Below are 19,686 nucleotides of genomic sequence, written 5' to 3'. Positions count from 1 at the left end.
TCAAGCTGCGCCCGATTCCCCCACATTACACAGAGGCGGGCAATCTTTCCATGTGTGTCCATGTGGATTAACCAACCATGAATGGGATCGCATGGATGGGGGCGCTAATTGATTGTGCTAATGATGATTCACCAATGAGGTGAGCATCTGTCATGGATTTAATCAAGCCCACTTGAGCATTTGAATAGTTGTTGTGGTGCATTAGATGCCAAGAAGACAAAACAAACTGCGGTTATATCTGTGATTTTGCCCGGGGCTTTTGTGTGACGCCAGCTTCCAAAGCGTGCAACACAGGAACGCTCCCCCAATGTGACCGCGTCACTAAAAGCGTAGCCGCGTGTTGTGAATAACCGGCGGAATCAAACTGTGTTTGAATCAATCCAACAGGGTTGATTGCGTGTTTTCCGAGGGCTGCTAAATATGTATTTCGGTGGATACATGGTAATGCCCTTTTCCCTAAAGCATGGCGGAGACGTTATGATAACATGTCGGTAAATAATCGGTAATTCTAGTTAATTTATCTGTGCATGTCGGTAATGGGAAGCCGCGGTCCAGGGGAAGATGATAACCTGCTGGCTCTGTAACAAGTGTTACACCAGGATACACTGAGGATGCACTGCCTTTACAAAGGTTTTACTGGGGAAGCGAAACTAACAACCGTGTTTATTGTTTGTCTCAAAATTGGTTACATATTTTTTTATAAGATCTTCAACTCAGCTATGCATGCCATTTCATCATAGTGTACGGCGTCCGCCGACTAGTTTATGAGGGCCCTTCAGTCTTCATAAGGGGACAGCGCTGGCGAGGTGTTTGTGATTGTGTGGTGCATTTCGTACAGCACAGCGCTCATTATAACGCTCATACACAACCAAGGGGATGACTTGGCCTGGGTCATAACCCTGGGGATCAAAGGTCCCGCATCCTTCATAGAACTCTCAGCCCCTTTCTGTTTTTCTATTCTATTTTTCAATCTAATAGTGTTTGAGTTGGAGCTATCACTTGTATTTTATGATAGTAAAGTAATCCATGGCTGTCGGTCAGTGGTTATTGGTTCTGGCTCGTTTGTTTGTTTTATTGCACCAACAGCGTTCCGCTGCACCTCTCCAGCTCAAGAGGGAGAGAGGGAGACGGGAGAGAGTGCTCTAGAGCTGTTTTCTAAGTGGAACATTATCATAATTATAGTCTGTATAGCTTTAGCACTGTCGCTTATTATAAGCTTTTATGGATGGGTGTGTCCACCTGTTTGTGTGTGTGTGTGTGTGTGTGTGTGTGTGTGTGTGTGTGTGTGTGTGTGTGTGTGTGTGTGTGTCCTCCTGCGTGCCTGCGTGCGTGCATTTGTGCGTCCGTGCACGTGCAGGAATGCGCGCATGTGGTTGCATCACAACAACCAGAGTGACTGTTAGTAATGAGCTGATATGATGCAGCTGCTCAGCGATTGAGTCTTCAGAGAATTGCCCATCGGATTGACTGAAAGTCACAGCGCCAAGCCCTCGAACGCCCGCCCTGATCCGTGGTGTGTGTGTGTGTGTGTGTGTGTGTGTGTGTGTGTGTGTGCGCGTCGTTGTTCTTATGTCCCTACCCTCTCATCCTCCAGGCGAGCGGCCCTTCAAGTGTCCGCAGTGTGACAAGGCCTTCAACCAGAAGAGCGCCTTGCAGGTGCACACGGTGAAGCACACCGGCAACAAGCCCTTCAAGTGCGACGTGTGCAGCATCAGGTTCACGCAGAAGAGCAACATGAAGCACCACATGAAGAGGGCCCACGGCTACGGTGAGCACTAGATCCCCCCCCCCCCCCCCCCATCACACCCCCCTGACCTCTTTGTGCTGGGGCTACTCCAGCGCCACAGGTGGAGCCGTCTGCAGAGACGTGCACACGTGTGGGGCCGGAGGGCGGCGTTGGCCGGCCCTGGCCGTCCGTGACAGAAGGATCGAGAGGGGTAGTTGTGTGGAAGCGTTTCACGCGAGCGGGTCAACAACTTTCTTGTACAACCTTGTACAAGGTCCCTTCCTGCATGCTGCCCTCCTTGTTTTCACTTGAGAAACCTTGAGGAACCTTTCAAATCAGATTGACTTGATGGAACGGAGGGCTCACATGGTCTCGAGAGGCACACGCACGCGCGCGTTCAGAGGTACATGCGAACACACATTCAGCATGCAGACACAAACACTGGCAGGCCCGTTGGCATCTCGTTATTGTAACCCGCTCGGCTTTAGTGAGGCCTGTCTCTGGACTCACAAATTAAATCCCCTGTTGTTGGACAGCGTGAATATTTCAGCAATAGCCAAACTCATTTCAAATGCATACACAACAACAAACGTATAGACCCAACCCGGGCTGCCTTGTCACTCTCTTGAATTCATGCAATCGTTCCTCGTTCATCAGATTATTTCATGAAGCCGATCTAAAGATCTTCCCGTCTGACGACCACTTTCTGATTAAAGCAGAGAGTAGCCGGAGATTAGTTTGCATTTTGAGACACACACACACACACACACACACACACACACACACACACACACACACACACACACACACACACACACACACACACACACACACACACACACACACACACACACACACACACACACACACACACACACACACACACACAGTGTTCACAGACCAATTATCGTCTCTGAACACTGACCTTGAAGAGACAAGTCCATCTAGGAAGCTGCCTGCTCTCCCTACTCTCTCTCCACCTCCTCAAACGTCGTGTCACATCTCAACGTATCAACGTCCCGACGTCTAGCTGAGAAGCATTCGGCCTCCTCAAGAACCATTTCCCTCACGTCCGAAGGCAGTGGCGTCATACAACCAGCGCCGGCGGGAAGGGGTAGATACCTTGTCGTCCATAACCTTTGAGCGATTTAAACGGGGTTCAGCATCAAGAGCATCACATGCGACCCTTGTTAAGGCGTCAAGTGTTTAGTGTTACATGCCCCGTTACATACGCTGTGCTTGACTCTGCTCTGAGCGCCGATCACTTGAACCGCCCGTCTATATCTGGCCGCTCTCAGCGGTGATTATGCCAACGACGAGGAATCATTTCTCGCCGTTGCCTAGTGTAGGCGATGGCCTCAGAAGGCACCGTAACAACAGCTAATGGGAATTAAGCGACATCATCATTGCTAATAAGGGGAACATAAACGGATGTTTCAGACAGAGGGACTCGAAAGTTCTTCATCCGGGCCAACTTTTCAAATGACTCCCCGAAAAGTGTTGATAGCTGCAGTGCTTAAAAATTTGAATAATTGTCGACGATGTAATGCTGAGTTTCCAGAAGACAGAGGTGGATGCGTGATGCATATGAATAAATGACAGCCGCTCTGGTATTTCTGGTATTGGATACGAATAGTATTAGGATGCATGCTCGCAATGCACTGATAAGGTTTCCCCTTGACAAAGCCATTTCCAAGTTCTGAAACTAAAGTATCCTCCGAACAAACTTTAAACTTTGCTCGATTTTGTGTTTGTGTTTCCAGACAAAGTGGTTTGAATGGCAAAATCTGCAATGGACTTTACCTTTACTTTTATTCAACACGCACTTGATCTCCCCCCCGTTCAGGTCAATTGCAGGACGGGTCGCTGGGCCAAGACGACCATGTGGGCCAGGCGGGGGTGACTACAGACCTGGACCTGGTAGTGGTCCCGGAGGCGTCCGAAAACTGGCACGTCTTCTCCTAACCTCCACCTTCACCGGCACCACCTTGAGGTGCTCCCCCCCAGCTCCCCCTACTGCGACGAAGCATGAAACCGTTACCCTAACCCTTCATTTTATAATGCAGGGAGCCCGGTGAGTATTCAGAAAGCACTTGAAGAAAGCACTAGGTATGATTTAAAGGAACAAAAAATGAAGCGAAAAGAGTTTAACAAAGGACCTTCCTTCAGTCTGTAGTCCATTAGATCTGTTGCAGACCTGGGTGCTTTTGGATGTTTCAGGGTCCCTGTGACTCATTTAATGTTCAGAGTCATTGTTAATATACACCCCCCTTTTTGATTCACAGAGAAAGGACCTTATTTATACACTATGTTTAAGTTTGCGTGCTTTTTTAATAGTTCAGTCTGGCATCATTTTTTTGTTATTTTTGTATTGTCATTTTTTTCACTGCATTGCATTTTGTAAATAATGTATATGGATATATTTTTGATTGAACACCAAAACACAAGGTGGTTTGTGAATATGTGAACGGTAGCATAGATTTCCATTTTATTATAAAGCCAAACTAGTGTACAGCCTTTTTTAGTTGGGAAGATTTTATTTTGTATCGGTCATGTATTTAATAAAATAAGGCATTTTTCTACGAATTTAAACTTGTCTTTCTATTTTATACCATGAATAATAATCATTATTTAATTGAATTCCACTTTTGAATCCAAATAATGATTGCATTGTCCAAATGGGAAACACACTTTCTCGCATTATCCCTCTGATGTTCTCATTGCTAAATCATATTTACTAAAATAATAATCTCTCTCAGCTATTTATTCTCATAATAAGATTGGCAACTTTCTAGTGTTACGATATGTTATGTAAAATATGATGCACAGGATATCAAAAACACCCGACACTCGTATTTGGTTTCATGGTTTTTAATTAAATTATTTTACATATTTGTTTCAAGTTAAGGGACTGGTCATGTTTATTACAGGTAGAGCATTCAGTTGATTACATAGGGGGCCTTGAGTTTTAATATACATTCATTCACAGGGCCCATAGTCCAAGGGAACTCAAACCTTGTGTACACACTTGATTATACAGCCTTCAGACCCAAGCACAGGCAAGGAGTTGAGAAATTCATGACGGATAAGTTTTTTTGTATTTTTTCTACATGATAAATTATAGAAACCACATTATCTGGAACTATTCACCATTTACGAGTTAGGGCAGCCTTTCAACATTCAGTAAAGAGCACCTTATTGAAATATGTGTTGTTTTTTTAAATAATTTTATAATCCACACAGTAGAAAAACACAGCACCTAATTTATATGTTGGTAGCAGAAAGCATAATGGATACAAATAGATGAATTGCATTTGGGTTGAATTAGTTGTGCTATGTGTCTGCAGTTGTCAAGGGAAATCCATTTTCGACCATCATTTGTTCAGGTGCTGTCTTCTGTCTCAGACTGAGCGCAGAGTAAATGTTTCAGACAGCAACAACGGTTCACAACATAATGTTTATGACATTATAGATGACTTCATTACACACTATTATTTTATGAATTGGAGAAAAAGAAACACAGCTGGGGACAATGTTAGACATTGCAGAATTATCCATTTTATTGGAATTCAATGCATTTATTGCAAACATAGATTTTATATCGCCCTATGTTTATTCAGTGTTCACCTCAAAGCTTTACAGCAGGTCACATTGTTTTATTAACAAACGTAGATCAGACATCACATTGAAGACAGAACACATGTTTGACCCCATGAGGGTCTAAAGATGAGAGGAGGAATACAAAAACGATGAACATGTTCCATTAAAACGTGTAACGTTAAAACCATGTTAGATCGGTTTAGAACATAAATCATAGCGACGCGTAAACAGGGTTCTTGGAGAAGACACGACAACGGAGAAGACGAGACAGAAAAACACCTTAAAAAATAAATGATGCGTAGCAACACCCGTTCTTCACACACTCACAAGGGTTGTCCGCGGTTAGGTCAGAAAGACCTGCGACCGGCCCTCTACTTCCTGTTCGGGTGACGTCCGCTTCAGCCACCTTTTATGTGAGCAAAACGACTAAAGACACAGACACTTTTGAAGCACATGTAACGAGAGGCCCAGCAGGCGTCCAATCAGCGCTGCGCTTGTGAGAGAATGCAGGAACCACTGCAGCAAACACACCATACAACGCCGACGAACACTACATGGGACTCTGGGATTGGGGGGGGGGGGGGTGGATGGGGAGCAGGCACAGATTGTAATATCTAGCAGCCGCATTTGGAGAGGGAGGTGGGGGAGGAGGGGAGATCAAGGTGGTAAGGGTGAGGTCGTAGGACAGTTAAGGCAAGTGTTAGCGTGTTAAGATGCAGGAAACAGTTGAGGTTTTGGAGAGTGAGAGGCACGGAGATATTTTAGTTTCTTCATTTTCTTTTCCCTCTCTCGTTCGTCCCTTGCTGTTGTTTTTGTTGTTGATGACAGGGGTTGGGCCCGCGTTGCCGTTGGAAGAGGGTAAGCTTCCATCAGGGACTTCTTCAGCGCTTGGCTGGTGAAGCACTTCTGCTTCCCTGCAGGACGGATGGAGAAGCTGAGTTAGAGCATGTCAGGGCATGTTCTTCCTTCTGACCGCTGGTACTTCGAGAATTAATACAACTGTGGTTTCATTTGGAAATCTGCAATGCTAAACTATGGTTAGTAACTTTGTGAGCTACTTGCAGATGTTTTGCTATGAAGTCATTGAGCATTTTGTTAGCGATGAACGCCCAGTAGGTTTTCTGATGAGAAAATATTTCCGAGCCACTATCATCTTCAACAAGAGAGAGATCAAATTTAAGAGAAAATCAGATGGAACTGAATTCCAATATTTGCATGCCCCGGGTTAAAGCACGTCGCAAGGCAGGCCCTGCCAAATCGTCTTTGCATTTTGACTTGAAACACAACGCCTGATGACGCAGACCCTAGCAGTTCCTCTTCGGTTGTTTTCTCCAAAAAGAAATGTACAGATTAGGCTGCCTGTGTTTGTGCTAAACCTGTGTCACATGCAGAGAGATGCAATTTCCCCCGTGGCTAGATCAGATGGTCGGAGAATAGAAGAGAGGGAGGTTGTGAGTAGCAGGAAGATTATACAAATGAGACAAATCTTTGTGGAAATCCACATCTTCTTTGTCTCCCCCTTCAGAAGACAAGGCCATGGAAGCAGCCTTTGTTCTGACTCTTTTCTCTCTGCAATTGGAAATAAATTCATTATCTTCCATCTGAAATTGGAAGAGGAAAGGGGAAGCTAATTAACACACAGCTAGAGTTCTGCGATGTAACGCAGAGACGTTGGAAGTGGAAATGGAGACCGATAGATGGGGAGAAGAAGACGGCAGTGGTGGGCTTTGTGTCCTTTGCAGTTCTGGGCTGTGTGGCATGTGATTATGTGCAGAGAGATGGTTAGTGTTCAGGGCGAGATTGAGCTCCAACTCGATGCTAATTAGCCGTACCAGAAGGGTTTAAAAATAAGTGGCACAAAAGTTAAACGCTGGAGAAATGTATTCTCTTGTGCCTTGCACAAGAGAATACATTTCGTTTCCTCAAGACCGCGCTGATGCAGTCTTAAGGAAACGTAAAAACGTCTTAGGTCCAGCCAGACAGCAACTGTAATTCCTGGGGACGGGGACGGATGGACGTACACAGGAGAAACTAATTGTGGCAACAAATCGCTATAGGTGTCCGGGAAACAGATGAACCACAGTATAACTAACAGTATAACAGTATAACTAAGAAGAGAGGCGGTTCAGGCCCATGGAAGTAAAAAACACAAAGGCCACAGTTGGGGAGAGGGTGAGGCGGAGAGGGTGGAAAGTGTGTGGCGTTTTGGGACTAGTCTGGTGGAACTAGCCACCAGATTGTAAACCAGCTGGAGTGGATGGGAAAATCATCAGGCCGAGATCAGGGCTAACTTGGACCGCCTTTGATGACAGAGGGACACCCTTGAAGTGACGGCTTCAGGGGGCCATCTTTTCTTTTAATCCTTTTCTTTTTTTTGCAGTTTTTTCCTCACGTTTCTCGGTAATCTTATTTTTTCTACACCATTCATTCATTGTTCCATCATCTTCCAACCATCCATCACACAATGTCCAAAAATCTGTTGGACACTGAGCTCCTTTTGACGAATAGCCTGACATCGGCTTAAGCCAACCTCATTATTCTTCCAGAACAGACCTCCATCTCCTTTGTTGTACATTTGTGACCATTCTCTGTCCATGTCCTGGGCACTTATTACAGCTTAGTGGTGGTGGTAGCAGCCCAGGCCTATTGTATATACGTATGGAAAGCCCCGCCATGGATCTAACGCGTTAGTGCTGCAAAGCCTTTTAGCGTGGCCAGCAATATAGACCACTATGCCCAGGGAGCCTCTGGTTATTTCGTCAGGCCCGGGTACACACGTCTCCTAAGCACTTTGGTGATGATGGAAATGCTTAGGATGTGCAGCAGAAATATGTGTCGTATTGCATAACGGCTACTCACTCTGAGCACGATATCATCACTGTGGTAGGAAAAGAGGAGTGGCATTTAGTGAAAGAAGAAATTATATTCTTGAATCAGACGGACACTTTGAGAGAACAAGACAGAATAAGTTGAAAGAGAGTTGTATTCGTATGAGAACAAGATCCTATGGAAGTCGGTAGATGAGAGGAATGATTAGTAAAGAAATTCTATTCTTTAATCAAACGGATGCCAGGTGAGCAATAAACTATGAACAGGGAGATTATGTCTTTTAATAAAAAATACTTCATTAGGAGAAAAAATATATAGTGGAGAAATGCTATTTGTTTCATCAAATCGATGCAAAAAGAGAACAGGACCGAGTTAGTGGAGGATGAACGAGACAAAGAGTTAGTGTAGAGAGAGGGAGAGAGAGAGCGAGGGGTGAGGATGAGGCTTTGGAGGGCTTCCATCGTTACCATTTTGAAGATCTTGGTCAGGCTGCCTTTACCGTCCCCGGCTGCCGCCTTCTTTGCTTTGGGCTGTGACTTCTGGCTCCCCTGGGGAAACAGGTAGCATAGGAGGGGTCAACGCACAACCTCAGAACCTGGGATGAATGAGTGATGAGTCTCTCCGGGACTTTAGCGCAAGGCCTTGAACTGACCCACAGGGCAAGGGGTTGAATTGATTTTCCTTCCAGCGAGGAAAGATTTATTAAAAAATAAATCCTTTTCTTTTACTGGGGACAAGGGGATGGGTAAATGTTCGTGGAGTTTGAACGGAGATCATAGATCTCTGTTCAAACTCCGGCTTGGAATCCAAATTTGGGGTTAATCAAACTAATTATAGCTGCTGCAGTTTTAACAATGTCCGCAGGCTGACATCTGAGCGATCTTGTTTATTCCTCATTGAGAGACTACTCAACTCAGGCGGATGGATGCTGAAATGTGAGCCCATTCAAGTCCTAACTATTAGGATGAATTACAGTGAGTATGACGGTGGGTGGATGGGTGGGAGGGATTATATTCTCACACACTTACCTTACCTAAGACTTCATTCATTCTCTCCTAACCATCACAAACATAAACACACACACACACACACACACACACACACACACACACACACACACACACACACACACACACACACACACACACACACACACACACACACACACACACACACACACACACACTGACATCTACAGTTTTATGACTTATTCTGTCTGCCCCAGACCGGGCTCTGCAAAAGATATCTCTAACAGTGACAGATGAATCGCGGAAAATTTAACCAAGGAAATGAAATTGGAAATACATTTGCCTATGTCTTAAAAAAAAAGTGTGTATTCACTTTAGCTACCCAGAGCAGAATTCCACTTAACAAGATGAGAAGGAAAAGAAAAAGGGCAGTCGTGAATATACAAAAATGTGGCCAACAAACAGAAACTGATAAGAGGCCTAGATGGCAGTCAATCGAGAATGGGATGATTGAAGATGAGGTTGGAATGTGTGGAGCGGTGAGATGACTTTATCGATAACAGGCCAAAACTTATTTAGACGCATGGATAACGGGCCAAACTGCAGATGGGAAAGCCAAGCGCTGGAAATGGGAGGTGAGTGATTTCCTCATTAGGTAAAAGATGTCATGCACCAGAGCAGCTGGGTTGAACTGTCCCTACGGCCAGCTTTAAGAAGCTCTACTTTTAAAGTTGTCCTATTTATTGATTTTACACTGATTCTACCAGGAGAGCCCTTTGAGATCACAACTATCCCATGACAGTACAAGAACCATTAAAGAGGGCCACTTCCGTCCCCGAGCTCAACCTGAAACAAGTTCTGAGTCCAAGGGGTCAAAATAGCCCTGAAAAAAATGTTTTTTCACGAGGTCTGTGCGAGTAATTCTATATTATAGTTGGCTATCAGGGGGGCTAGGTGGGTGACACTGTGAGCTTCTGGGTGCATGACACCTCTGCTGTATATTCCACGCCCAGCACCTACCAGGCCCATCTTAGCTGCCATTCCAGTCCACTGGACATGCAGGACACAGGGTTTGAAGGGTGAGAGGGGGAGAACGACACACAAAACAGCCATACACTTAGATCTTACTCAGAGCGAAGGGCAGGGGCAGGACAGGGCAGAGGGGCAGGAAAAGGTAGGCGTTGTCGTCGGGAAAAGAGCACAGGTTCAACAACAGCAAGGTAGAAAAGACCACATCAAGGTGTAGAAAGAGGCAGAAAGAGAGAGGGAACGATCTAGCACACATCAGTTGGAGGAGGACCTACCACAGACGCTTTTGCTTTGGTTCTATGTGTGCTTCAAGTTAAAAGGACGAGTGAACACAACACATCATTACTGTGTTGAAGACATGTTTCTACAAGGTCTACATTTAAAACTCAGAAGAGAGGGCAAGACAAGCAGGACTCACCCTAGACTTGGGTGGGGCAGGGGACACCTGGGGGAAGGGCGTTTGAACGACAGAGAGTTTGAAACGTTAGTGCACAGCAGAGGTGATAAGTAAGGCAGAGGAAACATAGTTCAGGAAGGCAAGTGACGGACAGAAACCCTGTGTGTGTGTGTGGGGCGGGGTGTCTTGTCAAAGAGACTCACAATAGTTCTGAAGAACGTCACCACGGCGTTCTCGGTGCCGCGCTTACGGGGAGAGGCGGCGGTGGATTTCTGGGGGGCGGGGGACAGAGCTCCACGGAAGGACCCCTGGAGAGAGACAGGGGAGGATGATGGGAGAAGATGGTAAATAAAGCAGGAAAATTGGGGTGAAAGGAAGGCATTTAAAACACACCAAAAACATGTAATTGTCCTACGCTCACATCCGTCTTCTCCCAAACCTATTAGACGTTGCTTTATCTTTTTTGGAGTAAAAAAAAGGAGAAGCCAAATATGTCAATCTTCAAAGGGAGGAGAGTTGTCTAGTGAAGGCTCCAGTGAATGCCTGTGAATAATGAAGGCTGTGTTGTCTGTGGCTGGTGTAGTTCAATAGCTAGATTGAAAGGTGAATACTATTGTCACCCACTGTGACTTTTCCTTTTCACTTCAAAGAACCCACACCCCTCTTCCTTCCTTCACATGCAGTGGTTCACTGAGTCCTTCTGTGTGTTTGTGTGTGTGTGTGTGTGTGTGTTCAATGGAAAAAGGTTATCTCATGGAGAGAACTAAAATACTGTTCCACATAAATGCAACATCAGTGTCATCATGTATTGATCAAAATGTTTAAATAAAAAAAATCCTACTGCATATATCTGAAGAGATTACAACCGTGAGCAATTATTTTGATTAGTGGAGGAAATAAGAAATAAGAAATCTGGTTATGTTTTTACCCTGGTCACTAGTGTATCATTGCTGTGTCTCGACCAGTGTATTCTTGGACGTAAATAATGCTTGAGGAAATCTTCTAGAGAGACAATGCATTCCATTATACATGTGCGGGCTCTTTGGTGTGTAGCCTCATTCCTGGTATATTTATCTCTATGTTCTATTGACACCAAGGGAAAATGTCAGTGTACTACAGTGAACAGGGAGGCAGATGAAATATGAATTATTATACACTGATGCGTGTTGGCAGATTGTTGCTGTGGTGTCATGTTCCCTTTGATAGAAGTATTCCCTTCTGCTCCTCACCTCCACTTCTCTCTTTCCCTCTCCTCTCCTCAACTCAACTCCTCTTCTCTCAACTCATCTTCTCTCAACTCCTCTTCTCTCATTTCCTCGACCCCTCTACTCCTCTCTTCCCCTTCTGCTCCTCCTTACTCCCTGCTTCTCACCTCCTCTTCTCTCTTCTCCATGCCTCTTCTCCTCTCCTCTACCCCTCTCTTCTCCATGCCTTAATTCCTTTCTTCTCCTCTTCTGTCCTCTCCTCTTCTTACCTCTCCTTTCCTCTCTCCCGTTCTCCTGCTGTTATTGTCATTCTCTCAATGTACCTCAGCAAGGAAGGAGCTGCTTCTAAACTTTCAAGCTATGGCGTTGCCAGGCCATCAGTGAACATGAGCCCTCTGTGCAGCAAGGAAGGAGCTGATTTCTCTCTGTTTGATGGAGCCATGAGGGTAGGATGGAGCTGTGTGCGTGCAGAAGGGAGACTTCAGTGTGTGTATGGGCTTGTGTGTGTGTGTGTGTGTGTGTGTGTGTGTGTGTGTGTGTGTGTGTGTGTGTGTGTGTGTGTGTGTGTGTGTGTGTGTGTGTGTGTGTGTGTGTGGCGGAAGAAAGAGTGTGAGCTGAGACTAGGCGATGGAAACACACGCACACAGACGCACACGCACACACATACAGTACATCCCTGCCTGGATATGAAATGCATCCCAGCATAACCCCTTTCACAAATAATTAAGCAGAACAGCATTTATAATAACCGGGAGAGACACACAGACACATACACACACACGCCCCCACACAAACCCGTTTCGAGCGATGTTCCGAGCTAAGCCTGCACCCTGGAGAGATCCAGCAGTGTTGAGTCCCCTCAGGTGCTCCAACATGTTTTATGTGTGAAGAGAACACTCGTGGGAGCAGCAGGGGGAGCACTCAGTATTCAGCACAATGTACCCCAATTTATTCACGCTCCCAGTGCAGTGCTTAATGATCCCTGCACTCCGAGGTCAGCAGGGCGGCGCAAGGCCAGCAATACACTTAATCACCGGCCGCGTTCAATATTTAATCTAAAGGAGATGATAGAGACGAAACAGACGCCCTGCCAACGCAGATATATCACTATCCCCCCCACGGCCCCCCCACCCCCTTCTCTTCCCTTTCACACCAATATGGAACACGATGAACTCTGCTATTTTTCTGTTCATACCAAACTATCCCCATCCTAAAGAAGGCTTGTTGATAATGCCGTTTTCAATAAACATTGGTACAATAAGTGGTCACCATGATTGGTGTCGTCGTTGTGTCCACTAATTGTGTGCAATTATTAAGCTGCATGTGCTTTTTAGGCTCAATTCTAGACTTGAATAATTATTTCTATGTGCACTCTTCCTTAATCACTGTCTGGAATGATAGATTTATTTTTGCTTTGTTTTCGGGTGCTTAACCAGAACCCAAATATTTTTGTTGTTGTTGTTTACCCCAATCCTTTGTGAAAAAGTTGGCAATCAAAAAGAGAAATATATAAAAAGAACCAGTGTTCGAAATAAACGAGTGGCATGGACTGCGTGCTGATCAATGTCACACAGGAAACAAGGAGACCCAACACCTGGCAGGGACTTTCTGTTCACTTCAGCCCTGGAGCAACCCCTGTGGCCTCGAGAAAACGTGATGAGACACCTCACTAAAAAAGGTTGTTCTCAGAAGAAATTGGTCAGATGTGTCAAGGGGTTTATCTTCAGAGGCAAACATCATCGATTTGTACTGCTTGAGTATTAAACAAACTTTGTAGATGGATAAAGGTTGATGAGGACCTGACACAAGCGAGACCACACTTACCGGTCTCCCTTTGAATATATGGTTATATATATATAACAATATACTGAATATAAGTTAAATCAGGAATTATATGAAGTTGGTAAGTAAGCATTGGGTAAACATTTTATCTTGTAATTCATTACCCTTACGCTCTACACCTCAGCATGATGACTTTGACTAAAGAAAAGTTACAAAGTTTATTCTTTTTTTTCCCATTATTTACAGATCTAGATCTAGATCACCCTCACACATTGCTTTCTTGCTCAGCGTGCAGAGCAAAATTCAAGTTACTTTATGTTGGGAAAGCAGTTGGTTACACCCCCCTGATCAAATTATTAGAGTGAGCATCTATCTAAAGCCAGCACCATGGCTACCTGCCCAGCACTGCTGGTTTCTCTGGAGGCTAATCAGGGCTAGACTGGTCAATCCACAGACGGGAGATCAGAAAGAGCTGGTTGAGGTGTAGGAGGGCCAATAGTGGCTGCTCATCCCTGGCCTGTGTGTGACTCAGTCCTGTTGATTGCCACCGTCTTTCGGATGAGACGTTAAACCGAGGTCCTGACTCCCTGTGGTTGCTTAGATCCCATTGCACTCATCGTAAACGTAGGGGTGCTACCCATGGTGCCCGGGCCAAAAATCCCCAGCCTGGCTCTGGCCCTTGGTCTTTAATTGTATTCCATCAATCCTCACCTCTCGTCAGTGACAGCCAGAATGTGATGAGCGTTCTGCCACATACTGGCTGCCATGCGTCACCCAGGATGGTGCTACTTACAGATGGTGGATGTCATACCCCCCCCCCCCCCCTTTCACCACACACACACACACACACTCACACACACAGACAGAAACACACTATGTTAAGCACCGTCGTAGTCTATATTAATGCAATTATTAGTGTGAGTGTGATTAGCCATTACAAGTGAAAACTGTATTTTCTGACATCAAAAGTGGCCGTGTCCACCTAGATGTATGACGGGTAGATGTATGACGGATGTTACAGTCCACTGGGTAGGCTGGTAGACTGATCTATCCAGCACACATCTAGGTGGACACGCCCACTTGTGATGTCAGAAGAGGCCGATTTTCAAAACGGCTTGTAATGGCCAATCACATTCGCACCTAGTGGTATAATTTGTCACCTTTAAAGTTGAGTTGTTAGAGTTTCTGTTGACCAACGAACCACCATTCAGTGTGTCTCTGACAGGAATCACAACCCTGCTGTTCAGCAGTGGCGTGAGGGCCTAATACTAACCCCTCAGACGGGGAGAGTAAAGGACACCGCGTGGCAGGGACATGTTTATAATTTACCACGAGGCTCCGGGACAAAGGTTAGGTAGTGGCAGGTACATCTGGGGAGAGACACAGGCGTCGGCTGGTACACCGAGGTAGGTTAGCGTCCTGTTCAGAATGTGCCACAGCGACACGACACCGGGATACTTGTAAGGATTTAGGAGGAAAGAGAATGGAGTAATTGGAACTTTAGTGATGGAAATGATGATGTAAACTTAAGTAAGGAATTATTTTACCTTGTGAAAAAAGGCTACACAATGCTAGGATTACTCAGAGAAGAGTATTATTCATAGTCCACCCCGGCTCAAAGCCTGGACCTGACGTAAATGGCAATACATCTTTTGCAGGTTGTTGGACAGTTTTGTTAAAGGTTCACTAGATACATCCATCAATGAAGAAAAAGTAAAGGTGTATCCAAGACTAGATCTGATGAAACAGTGTCATGCGATGTTTGTTTCTAGCTTTGGAAAGCTATATTTTGGTGACAAATCAAATTTGTACTGCTGTCCTCATCGAGCTGTTAAATTGGAAGTACACACAGTTAAGGGGTTCAAACATTTCAAACATCTTGTTAAAAAAATATATATGTAACATTGCATGAATCCTTAATTGCAAAAATCTTTTTGACAAATGAGAGGGGAGAGGTCTTTTAATTAGCGGTGTTAGACATGCATTTTTACTTAAATTAATTGCACAACACATTAAAATATGAATCTGTAAAGGGCAAATGGTCAAACGACAATACACTCAACAGCAAATACATAAAAGATTGAGAATGCAAAATGTAAATTAAAGAGTTTTAATCAAAGCACAATCCAGAATGTAATTACGGATCCCAGGGTTAGGGGTAAATATACTGGCTAATAATTCACAGGAGAACTAGAAGTTGTTACAGGCAGAAAATAGTTAAGCATTAGAAAATAAAAAAACACAGGGAAGAGCTCCAAACTCTCTTCCATGCAAACACACACACACACACACACACACACACACACACACACACACACACACACACACACACACACACACACACACACACACACACACACACACACACACACACACACACACACAGATACACACAAACAAACAAACCGGTACAATAGACGCAAAGATTTGTTTTAGAACAGTAGAAATAGACAACCTGAGGTGTGTTAAATTTAGCTGACATCAAAAGAAGGGGAACCCTTCATTCAAGACACTTGGGGTAGATTACAGTGTCATCTTTTGATTCTTAAATATTTTTGGTATTAAAACTGCAGTATAAGTGAATTCCATCGCCATTCTTATCTTTTGAGGTGTTATTTATGGTTAACTATCAGCAAATCAAGGAAAGTCCCGGAAAATGTAGCAATTTATTATCTACCCTTATGGAGGGAAGTTCTGCTGGCATAGCTGGTGTTCATGCAAATATTGTTATCCCTAAAATGTTCCCTTATCCTGCTCATTTGAGATAGTGGATGAACTCAGTCCAGTATCATGTCCTGAGAATCTAACATTTCTCTGTATCTGATTTAATGCTCACTCAACAAAGGATACAATACAAGTACAAATATTTTGGATGTTCCCGAGGACTGGGTCTAGCCAGGTCCTGAAAGCGACGCTCACGCCAAAATGCACAAATAACCAATAACTGAAGTCACGCAATAGAGCGTAGTCAGAACTTAATTACTGTTGTGTGGTTTGCGCCGTAAACACCAACCAACTCACAATACAAATGTGTCACCCAACGTGGTGGAAAAAAACACTGGGGGTTGGTTTGCTGCATGGCCAGCACATTTGAATCTTGCAATGCGATTGTAATTATATTTCAATAATATTTTTCAGCAATAAAAGTAGAAAATGTTGGATTTCCCTGGATGTTGAATCACAGCAGAAAACTATAGGCTTTAGGCATCAAAGGTAGGGCATTCATGTTCTCATATATATTTGAGTCATCAATACGCAGAGCTGCAAGGCAAACGGCCGGTGAAAACATTAACATATATTTCCAAATGTTTCTTTTTGGACGAACTTCAAACTTAGTTTTTTCCGAAGATGAAACATTTGAAAAGCCAAAGAGAACTTATTTAAACAATCTCCAGATATCCTATAACCTTTTTAATTCCAGCCCCTCACAAAAACATCCTTGTTTTCGTAACCTTTTATGAAAATCCCCAGAAGGGCAGAATCAAAGCGTCCTTTTAACCTGCCTCTCAGCCTTCCAACACTCTGTATGGTAGACACAATACTTGTGAAAATGCATATTGCATTGAGATTGTTCAGCGTTCGACTTTGCAATTTCTCTCAACCTTAACGGAATCAATCTCGTACTCTCCCTGATTGAAAAAAATATAGATGGCAGTAATGTAATAGCAATATGATAGGACAAGGAAGCAACTGTTGGCACAGTCAGCTGTAAAATATTTCTTGAAAGGGCAATCAATAATGATTTAAATTGGCTAAGAACCGTTTAACAAATATTTCTGATGGATGAGGCTCCTCAGAGATGCAGTTATTAGTTATTCAGTATTCAGTTTCTGTGAGAGTACAGAACTATCAAAGACATAAGAAATATAGCGCTATGTAGTGCAGACTCAAATACTGCCTAGTTACTTTCTGATAGAATACTTATATATATACATATGTCTATGTACATATATGCATATTTAATTTATGCCCAAACACGTTCCAATTTCTGTACATGTCTGTCTTATACAGTAACAGGCATAAGCAAGCGACACTATATGTTTGATCATAAACTAAATGGGAGCATCTAGTCTAGTCTGAAGTGAAAGTGAAAAGAACCCCTATAATGCAAAGTTGTGATAACTCCCTAAATAAAGATGGATATTTTGCGATGAAAATATTAATAATACAATAACAATACAAATAAAATAACCCCAAAGCAAATTTTGAATCAGGCTATTTCTTCAAATCTGCAATGTAGCAGAAATCAGTAATACCTATTATCAGACACATATAACAGTTAAAGAGCATATATTAGATCCTAATCAATACAGCTTTTCTTCCTATTCCTAAATTATTATATTCTGTTTTTGGAAACATGCTGAAAGCCAAGAGCCACTCAGGGAGCCACTGAACAATCTCACTTAATGTATGGCAACTCAACATATATATAACATATATATAAACATATATATATTCAACATATTTAGTGATTTACTTATACAACTATCTATGTCAGTACCATTCAAACAATAACAAAAACAAAATATACAAGAACACAAGAAAATGAACACTTCAAAGTCACAGCCCCTTGAAAAGGAAAACATAACCCCACCCAAAGTCAGAATCCAGTGTCGATGCAAAAGACGCTTGGCACTTTCTGAACAACGTGAAGCTTTGGTACGACTAAAATAAAAAAGGCAAAGCCACCCGAATAAACAGGAACATTTAGGAACAGTTTAGCATCAAATGCCTGCAGCTCACTGATCACAAAATAATAACGGTTTTAATTCTAGAGACAGAGTGAGCGTTCAGAATGAACTGTTACGGCCGAGCTATTACTACCACAAAACTCTTGTGAGTCACCCTCACCTTGCTCTTCCTCTTCTTGTCCCCTCCAAAGAAGGTCCCGATCTGATCCATGAGGGTGGGGGTCTTCTTTTTCCTGCCCAGCCCGAAGGCTGCCTGAGCGGAGCTGCTTGCGGAGGCCATGGTTATTAAGAGTTGAAGCTGGGGGGCAGTTTCTCGGTAATAAGCCAAACGCTTGGGTTCTCTTTATCCCAGACGACGGGGTGAGAGGCGAAGGATGCGAGGGGGTGAGTCGGGCAACGGAAACGTAAAAGGGGGAATGCGAAAAAACAAAAGGCAAAAGCTACTCTATGTCCTGCTCAGGGCTTTCCGAACCGCACTCTGAACCCGCTGTGCTGTGCTCGTGGATGGTCTGCAGCTCATCTGACTCGGAGGGGCGGTCTTTGAAGGTGTTGTCCTCCCGCCCCGGCGCATCTCGGGAAAAGAGGCGGACCAGGTGGGGGCGTGGCACGGCGCCCTCCGGGTCGTCCGCCTCGGCGGGGGCCTCGGGGTCGACGGGGCCCTCAGCGCCCGTGGCGTCAGTCACCGCTGGCCCCTCCGAGACGTGGCCATTGTTCTGGTTCACATCTGCCTCACCCAGGCCTGTGCACAAACAAACAAGGGGTCATCTATGGCCGGGCAGAGAAAGGGCGAGGGGGGGGTGGGGGGAGAGGGATGGATGGAAGGGTGATAGTGGTGGTGGTGGTGGTGGTGGTGGTGGTGGGGTGAAGACATGGCACAATGGAGTCCTTTGACCCTGCTCTTTTTCCGCTACAGCAGGGCACTGAGGCGCTTTCACCCCTTGAAATGAACTAAACCCTACCTGGTAAAGGAGAGGATTCACACTGATGCATAGTTCTATGGTTGTTTGTCATCTCCCTTGAAGCCCCCATGACTGTTCGTGGTATGGACGGTTTTGTGCCATGCCATGCATGACTGTAAAGGTGTTACTTTAATAATTACAAAAGTTATTACGTATTATGGACAATATTATAAAGGCTGAAATCTGCAGTTGAGGGGTCTACCTCGAAAGTGATGATTCAGAAATTCATCTGCAATCGCTGAATGGTTTCACACCTCTTCACAACTTCAACTGTAGGTTTTATCGCTCTTTGTGTCTGGCAGGAGGTTCTGAACGGAGAATTACAAGATGTATAGCTTATTTAATATGTTACAGAAGCATTCAAAACAGATTAGAGAGCAGGATGGTCATTGATGGTAGGATCTCATGGTTTGGTTTGTTGTGTGGGTCATTTCCTATAGTTATTAAAAATATGCTTAATAGGCTGCTAGGCCTTATTGTATGTAACCCGAACATCAACC

The 19,686-nt window shown here is 44.3% G+C and overlaps 3 protein-coding genes across 7 annotated transcripts in view; 1 reads left to right on the top strand and 2 right to left on the bottom strand.

The window, feature by feature from the left end:
- Positions 1-4,590, top strand: part of LOC130391825 (zinc finger protein 236-like) — a 48,523-nt gene extending 43,933 nt beyond the window's left edge. For all 4 annotated transcript variants that reach the window (XM_056602123.1, XM_056602124.1, XM_056602122.1 and 1 more), the window contains exons 31-32: positions 1,595-1,768; positions 3,573-4,590. In XM_056602123.1, the coding sequence (XP_056458098.1) occupies positions 1,595-1,768; positions 3,573-3,691 (293 nt within the window). In that variant the 3' untranslated portion in view covers positions 3,692-4,590. The remainder of the gene's footprint in view (positions 1-1,594; positions 1,769-3,572) is intronic.
- Positions 4,562-18,654, bottom strand: LOC130391833 (myelin basic protein-like). Of its 2 annotated transcripts, XM_056602140.1 has the most exons (6): positions 18,388-18,654; positions 10,753-10,857; positions 10,571-10,597; positions 10,144-10,173; positions 8,623-8,703; positions 6,152-6,240 (listed from the first exon to the last, which is right to left on the bottom strand). In XM_056602140.1, exons 1-6 carry the CDS (start codon positions 18,505-18,507, stop codon positions 6,208-6,210), a joined length of 396 nt encoding a protein of 131 aa, XP_056458115.1. In that variant the 5' UTR covers positions 18,508-18,654; the 3' UTR covers positions 6,152-6,207. The 2 variants fall into 2 exon arrangements, with proteins under 2 accessions (XP_056458114.1, XP_056458115.1); XM_056602139.1 differs by lacking the exons at positions 10,144-10,173; positions 10,571-10,597 and having other exon boundaries at positions 4,562-6,240; positions 18,388-18,648.
- Position 18,655: 1 nt separating this feature from the next.
- LOC130391832 (myelin basic protein-like) overlaps positions 18,656-19,686 on the bottom strand; it is a 34,247-nt gene continuing 33,216 nt past the window's right edge. The window contains exon 4 of the mRNA XM_056602137.1: positions 18,656-18,966. Within this exon, the coding sequence (XP_056458112.1) occupies positions 18,668-18,966 (299 nt within the window). The 3' untranslated portion in view covers positions 18,656-18,667. The remainder of the gene's footprint in view (positions 18,967-19,686) is intronic.

The sequence above is a fragment of the Gadus chalcogrammus genome, chromosome 11, assembly GCF_026213295.1.
Source record: "Gadus chalcogrammus isolate NIFS_2021 chromosome 11, NIFS_Gcha_1.0, whole genome shotgun sequence".
NCBI classification, from domain to species: Eukaryota; Metazoa; Chordata; class Actinopteri; order Gadiformes; family Gadidae; genus Gadus; species Gadus chalcogrammus.
The sequence above is the reverse complement of the archived record's forward strand: the minus strand, read 5'-3'. Positions and strand labels throughout refer to the sequence as shown.

Coding starts and splice junctions, on each gene's coding strand:
- LOC130391833 (XM_056602140.1), bottom strand. CDS start 18,507: ATGGCCTCCGCAAGCAGCTCCGCTCAGGCAGCCTTCGGGCTGGGCAGG. Junction 10,858..18,387: donor ACAAGAAGAGGAAGAGCAAG/GTGAGGGTGACT, acceptor GTCTCTCTCCAG/GGGTCCTTCCGTGGAGCTCT. Junction 8,704..10,143: donor TGGCAGCTAAGATGGGCCTG/GTAGGTGCTGGG, acceptor CTGTTTCCCCAG/GGGAGCCAGAAGTCACAGCC.